Source organism: Octodon degus, unplaced genomic scaffold (assembly GCF_000260255.1).
Source record: "Octodon degus isolate 3935 unplaced genomic scaffold, OctDeg1.0 scaffold00135, whole genome shotgun sequence".
Lineage (NCBI taxonomy): Eukaryota > Metazoa > Chordata > Mammalia > Rodentia > Octodontidae > Octodon > Octodon degus.
In genome coordinates this window covers 1,749,361-1,757,030 of record NW_004524711.1, presented here as the reverse complement: position 1 = coordinate 1,757,030, position 7,670 = coordinate 1,749,361, and the positions used below count along the sequence as shown (strand labels likewise).

Here is a 7,670-nt window from a genome sequence, read left to right as displayed (position 1 = left end):
AATAACTCAGGAGTCTAAAGCACCTGCTTAGGCAAGCTCAGGCAAGAGTAGGGACTGTGCTTCGAACCCTGACAACACATGCCGCACCAGCCCTGCCCTCATGGTGGCTGATCGGCCACAAAAAAAAAAGAACTTTGGGGATAGTGAGAAGGGACTTGCACATTGCAGGTCCTCAACAAATGTGCTACACAAACTTACAACGTGGCACTACCTCGACCAGATTAACTTCTCGCCCTTTACTTCTAGAATATCATGTGAAACATATGCTCATGAAAGCAGAAAATGGTGCACCACCTTGTGGCCCTGGTTGGCAGCGTTTCCACCAGCACTCCCTACTCATTTTAAACCATGTCACACTTGTCATTGTACTGACAACCTGTATCCTGGTAAAGTTTGTGAAGAAGGCAGGACCGTAGAGATAGCTTAGTAGAATAAGTGCCTGCCTGGCAAGCGCAAGGTGTGAGTTCAAACCCTGGTTCCGCAAAAAAAAAAAAAAAAAATTGAGAGAGAATGTGAAGAAGGCAGCACAGACCAACAAGGAGTGCACAGACTCTGCGGCTCTCCTTTAGTTCACCCATATAAGCTCACAATTACAGACAAAGGGAAATCCTGTTTTTGTTCTAAAATTTTAGTCCAGAATTTTAATCATTTTAAAAACATTCCAAGGACCAGTTTTTAAACAAAAAGTGAATTGCTCTGAAACACACAAGTTCTGAATACAAGTGCCTATTTCAACAACTTTATTGAGAACATTTTGTAAGGAAGATTTTACAATTTAACATATTACAAATTAGAAATTCATCTGCTATTACCTAAGTTTCAAAATTTTCAAAAACACTACAGAAAATCTTTTATTTCTTTGGATTTTTCAGTTCCAGGCTGAGCTCCTGAGATACATTTTTTCTTTCAGCTTCATTTTCATCTTCCTGTGAAACAAATTTTAGAAAACATTAAAATATAAACAGGGCATGTTTCATTGATACTCAATGTAATTTTAACTGTGTTTTAGCTGTAGGATTATGAATGGCTATGATTCCAGAAACCCTAAGTAAAAGACTATAGACACACAGAATAAAATTACACAATATTTAAATGTTTATAGTACATGCTATTTTACACTACACATTCTACTAAAATTTTCTAAGATACATTTTTAAAAACAACCAACTTCATCAATGTCCTGAGAATTATTTTTGAAAACATGTTGAGAAGTCTTCTTTGAAGGAAGTGAACCAGGTTATTTTTACTTCACTCTTTCATTTAAAAAAAACAATAAATTTAACTTCTAAGACATTTTATATGCTCCAGCGTGGCATTTTGGTCCCATCCAGCATGTTTTCTTGACAGGTCTGTCAATTTTCCAATTACTTGTACCACCATATGTTATGAAGATCAGTCAGGGCTAAAATAGGAAACATGGCCATGTCAGCTGCACACACAACCTTCCACAGTTTCAACTCTAAGCGTTGTCCTCATAACTCACATCAGGTTCTGTGGAACACAGTGAATAAATGAAGTGACATCATAATGTCTGCTACCACAGGAATGAAATACATCTTGTGCTTAATATTAAATGGTGACCTTCAAAGTATAAATAATGAGGCTCTGGAAAAATATTTCATTTTATAATTTTTAACACATCTCATCTTATATGTTTGCATAACAATATCCAAGTACAAAGCTGTCTTGCTTTGATATTCTTTCTGATTTATTAGGCAAGACCTTTCATTTTTATTAACTGAAATAAAAGGCGTTGTCTATTGAATTAAAGGCACAATTTAATTCAACAGAGTTAAACAATTCTTGAGTGCTGCTTAGTGAACTGCTATTAAGTAAAAACAAAACAAGGCACATAGTTTATTTTCTATGAAAACCTATAACGCTTTCCTAAAGTCATCAAGGTATCGAAAGCTTCCTTTCTAAGAAATGTTTGTCCATCTAATCTCAACAGCAGCTGTGACTTAGACTTTGTAAATGTCAGGAAAGTGGAGAATTATCAGCACTACTATTCACCTGCAAATGCTATAGATATATGAGACACACTAACCATCAGTCTTTGACTATCATTTGGCAATTTAATTTCATATATTTTTCCTAGTCAAACAACTATTGTATGCTCCTTGACTTTTTTTCCTTAATTTATCTCTAGTATGTAGACATAGTCCATTATGTTCAACCGGCTCAAAGATTAATTCTTGAATGGGCAGCTTCCACTTTTAGAAAAAAGTTTCTAGAGATAATATTCTAGTTACACTGTATTAAAAATAAAGCCTTTCTTTACACTTTCATTGTCTTCTTTAGGTGAGACTGTCAGACAGTGATAAATCAGTAGAAAAGATGGCACGAAGGCTCACTAGGCAGCACGCAATCTGTCCAGATATACCTCAAGGCGGTGATCACTGTCTTATATTCCTACCATCTGACAGGCACAGGTAATGTATATAGTCGTCCAATTAATAATTCAACTATGTGAAATGATGGGATAAAAAATGAGTATCAAATAGGTCTGAAGCAATATGCAATTTCAAAAACTACCATCACTCCTGCAGTAGTTACATTTCCAGCCGTCTTTACTTAAACAGCACTGAAAACAGAAACAGCAAAAAATGTCTGAAGCAACATGCACAAACGCAGCCATCAGCAAGCTCACAGTCTCTAATCTCAAATGAAAGCAGCTGTTGTCACCTGAGCGGACTACTGAGTATACACCAACACGGCTTCGGGTGGAGCAAGCTTGGTCTAGTTTTCTCTACCTACCTGCAATGCTACTCAAACCCAAAATAGATGTGGAGAAGTTTAATAATGAAACTGAGAATGAGGAAGTAGCTATACATTTTTGCTTTCAAATTTTATCATTAATAAAAGCTACAGGATCATATTGTTAAGTGAAATTAAAAACTACACCGTAATTTAATTTGGATATGGCAATATATGAATCAGGAATATGCAGCTATCTGAACATATTAGAATTCTTAGTACAGTGTCAGTCTTGTTGAATTTTTCTTAGTTATATAGTTTATGAAAGTCTGTCTGTAGTATTGTCTTCTGTGTGGGACGTGTACATAATTTGCTTCTCATCTTTCTATATGTTGAGAACCTGTCTTAAAATAGTCTGTCTTTTTAGAAAGCTTCTAAATCACTTATATACTAGTAAGAGCTAATCTACTTCTTCTTTCATACAAAGCTGGCTGTGACCTAGATGAAGAAAAGGATTATGAAAGGGAGGAAAAGACAATCAACTCTAACTGCTGGAGTATGACATTGAAACTGCTACAGTATAATATCATCAAAACAGTAGTAACGGAGTTTGCCATAAATAAAATCATTACAATTTGAGTCAACAAAACTCCAGAAAGGAAGTTTTAGAAGTGTGCTAATTTGTGTATGTAACATCGTAGGTCAATTTTTGTGGGAACTCTGAAACCAGATGCAGATTGACAAAATCATTAACGTAGTGCAGGCAGGCAGCAAATCAAGTCTCATTGATAAATAATAGCATACTAAATAACACCACAAAGAAAGAAAGCTTTTTTATTTTTTTTTTATTTTTTTTTTAACCAAAGCACTTATTTACTACTGGAAGTAAAGGCAAACAAAAATTTCCTCTGATAGAAGACAGGATTTTTTTCACTCTTGACTGAGATAAACATCTGTTTGTTTCCCAATGAAAGAAGACCCTTGCTACACGGATCATTTTCTTAGTGACAGCCCTGACAAGCCTGACATTTGTTTCACGAAGTATTCTAAAATAATAGCAACAACATGCACCCTTTGAGGGAACTAGAGAGCAGACATGGTTTCCTTTGGAATGCTTAATCTTGTTAATTCAAATCATGTTCAGAAAACATGAGTTTTACAATCTCAAAGAACTGTTACTATGTGCAGGATTCAAAGAAAGCAGATTTACATAATAACATCCTTAACACCAAATAACTAAACGTTGTTCCTTAGCTTTCTTAACTCTTTTTATTCGCACAGAAAGGCAGTGAGGAGAATGAGTTTCTAGGTGAACATGTAGTAATGATCTAATGCTCCAGGTGGCAGTAGAGACCACACGAGCTATTATAACAGAAAAAGGTAAAAAACCAAGTTTACACAAATTAAATCTTTCTTCCTTCTGAACAGAACTTGCAAGATTTTGTATAGATGCTGTTCAAGATTTTGTATAGTTCCTTTCATTTTTCTAACAGTTGGAGATGAAGAATTCCTTTCATTTTCTTTTTTATTTACAGATACGATTTCATCCTCATAAACAAGTTCAAAGAGCTGATCCATCCTTCCTATCCACCCTTTTCTTTTTCTTTATGTAGAAACCAACACCAAGCAATGGTCAATTATCTTAGCACCTGGAATACCTACTGGTCAGGTACTACGTGGGCTCAAATTACTTCTTTACAAGCTAGTATTAGACAAAGAAACCATGTTGCCCATTGTTGCTTTACATATTAAAGATGGTAACATGTACTTTTCTGGTTGAAAAATTTGGCAACAACTAGCTAATTAACCAAGTGACCAAGGTTAACCTCACCAGACAGAGAACTGTTGCTAGCTCTCTCTATCATGCTCTCAGCAGGTGTGTCCCTCTGGCCTGGAGTGCCTCTCCCAGTAGCAGGCAACCTCACAGTCACCTCGCAGGTGCCCAGGTCACTAATGACAAGCCTCAACACTGCCACAAACTGGAAGAGGGGAGGGGGCACGTTGACTCAGTGTTGAAATCCTGGACCATAAAAATGGCAGTAATGGGAAAAATGGTTAAATTTAAATATGGTCTGCTGAACAGTGAACAGAATTGTCTCAATGTTAATTTTCTGGTAACATTACAAAGAATCAGATAAAGGGGCAACGGAGGGGAAAAAAAGCAAGACAAAAGTAGCTAGTTAATGAAATTGTTCAACATTCAAATAAAGTAACCAAAATGTATGGACAAAGATTTTACATGGAAAAACGTGCATGGAAAAGGTACCCATAGTCCTACAACAAAATATGCAGCTAAATAAGTTGTTTGCTTTCCATCATTCTACATAAGTTTTTTCCTCAAATCACCTTAAATCTTTATAATGGTGTGGGGTTTTTTTTTTTGGTGCAGGGTCTCACTATGCATCTCAAACTTGTAGTGATCCTCCTGTTTTCAGCCTCCCCAGTGCTGGGATTACAGGTGCATGCCCCAGGGGCGGGGCTGGCGTGGTATATGGTGCCAGAGATTACAATGGTAATGTTATTGATTTTTATTTTCTTGTCTGTGCTTATATTTTTTTCAGCTAGTTCAACTGAAAATTCTATTTGTGATGATTTTTATTCTGACAAAATTTATTTGTGCCATCCTAGACAGACAGCATCTGCACTGCTTTGGACAGTGATTTTTTTGCATGTTATCAGTTTTGTACAGTTGATAAAAAAGAATTCTAAGATAACCTATGCCAAAGCAATCAAAGATACATAGTTTGCTCACTGCCAGGGGTGCAATGGACAACATGCTACTATCTACGAGAAGTCCCAGGTGCCTTCTTACTGCTGAGCAAAATCGCCAACGCGCACAGGTAAGGGAGGAGAGGCCTGTTCTGATGCACAGTACTTGGCTCGAGGCAACTTTTAGGTGTGCAGTGTCAAACTACACTATCTCCTGAGGACAGCTTACTTCCAGAACTGGAACATGTTATTTGGTATTACTGTATTTATCAAACACAGTATCTTTATATTCTGGGCTTATAGACTTTTTTCAGAAATAAGAACGATGGCAATCTCTATTTACTACAGAAAGAATAATGTGAGTTGCTTTTACCAAGTTTACTATTCAAAGGGAAGACTCATGGTGCTATAATAGGATAATGCAGTAAGAACGCACAAATAAACACTAACTTAAACATGTTTCTATTTTCTTAACATGTTTTCTATAGATCTGCTGTGCTCTCAGGACCCCTCCAGACACAGCTCAAGCCCACGTCCTGCCTGTGTGTGGGAGAGCTTCTGCGCTCCCCTGCGCCCGCTGCATCCCGTCCGACCCAGCCCCGGCCCGACTTGTGAGTGGGTCCTTCTGTCCTGCTCTTTGGACCCTCCAGGCCCAGCCCCGGCCTGGCATACAGGCCTGAGGTGAAACTGCAGCTGAAGTCCCTGCAGAGAGGCTAGGGGCAGAACCACCCAGCTACTCCAGGAGCAGAACATCTTGCTAGAGGGGCACAGCGGGTTCACTCCCAAGGGCTGCAGCAGGAAGGAGCTAGCACAGCAGCCAGACCCCAGCCAGGCACAACGGGATGGATTCAAACTTCATACAGCTGCACCCAGTAAGCTGAGACAGTTTGCTAGACCCAGATCTATAAGAGCATCCCCCCTTTCTCTCTTAAGAGAGGGGCAGAAGGCAACCAGGATGAACTAGCCTGCATCGAAAACACCAGGTACATCAAGGAGAGGTGATCAGACAGAACTTAGCAGAACTAACTTAAATACAAATTCCCAATTTAGTATCTGCTTAGCTATATAGACATAATGATTGCTCTTACTGCCTTTTAAAATGTTAAGTACATGGAGCTATTTTTAAAATGAGATATACTCTGTTCTAAATGTTGGGAGCTATAAACAAGTGTAGAAAACCAATTCTTTCAGCCTACAATCAAAAACTACTTTCTTTTATTCATTTAAAACACCAGATGTAAGTATCAACAATGTGTGAAGTTGTGCTTTAATACAAAAAATATGCTAGTACTGCAGAAGAAAAAAAAAATTTATCTCACTAAGTGGAAAAATACTGATGATAATGAAAATGTTTTAGGGAAAATGAGCACACTGCATGGCTTCAGACTAAAATTAATTAGAGTTTTTAATGTTTTACAGTTCTACCATAATTCTTTAAATGGTGCATTTACTTCATAGTAATAAACACTTGGATCATTAAGTAAAGTGCAAAATGTGTGTGATGTGCTACATTTAACAACCTTTGGCCCTCTTCCTGTACTTCTGCAGTCAGTTTTCTAATACACTGAATAAGCAATTGAAGACCACAATTAAATCTCCTGACTTTGCATATTTGAGATTCTTATTTCATTTAATACAAAGGCAATTAATCTACCATATTACAACTGAATTCCAACTTTAGTGGGCCATGATAGATATTGAAATGAACTTACAAGAAATGCTTAATTAAATTTACTGTAAAATGCATATGAAATTTTTTTCTTGTAACAGAATTTGCATATTTAATTAAAAATTCTAGGGCTATATTATAAAATTAAATAACTTGGGGCACACTTAATAAACATAGCTCAAATATAAATGTCATAAAAGTAAAATGGAGCTATCTTATAAATTTTTACCTCAGTAATTCCAAGATCAAAAGTCAAAGGAAACCTCCTTTATTTAATATTAAAAATTAAATCCTTAATTTTAATAGCAAATCAGATGGGAATGGGACTATGTTTTTAATTTCACATACAAAAATATGTAACTTTTTTGTAGTTGTTCTACCATCAGTTGTTTCCAATTCACAATTCTGAGCCAGATCAGTAGGTTTGCTCTTCTTCTTACAATATGGAAAATATAGCAAAACCTCTCAAATTCCGTTAGTGAATCTACATAAATATATTTTCAAATGAGGGCAGTACATGTCCAATCAGCAGACTACAGAGCCTGCTGAGGAAGAGCACAGCAGCCAGATCAACCCCAGCTTGCCATGCCAGCCC

The 7,670-nt window shown here is 36.9% G+C and overlaps 1 protein-coding gene across 1 annotated transcript in view; it reads right to left on the bottom strand.

Annotated features, from left to right (window-relative positions):
• Window positions 1-729: 729 nt before the first annotated feature.
• LOC101590255 (PHD finger protein 14) overlaps window positions 730-7,670 on the bottom strand; it is a 181,566-nt gene continuing 174,625 nt past the window's right edge. Inside the window, exon 19 of the mRNA XM_023701404.1 lies at window positions 730-926. Within this exon, the coding sequence (XP_023557172.1) occupies window positions 852-926 (75 nt within the window). The 3' untranslated portion in view covers window positions 730-851. The remainder of the gene's footprint in view (window positions 927-7,670) is intronic.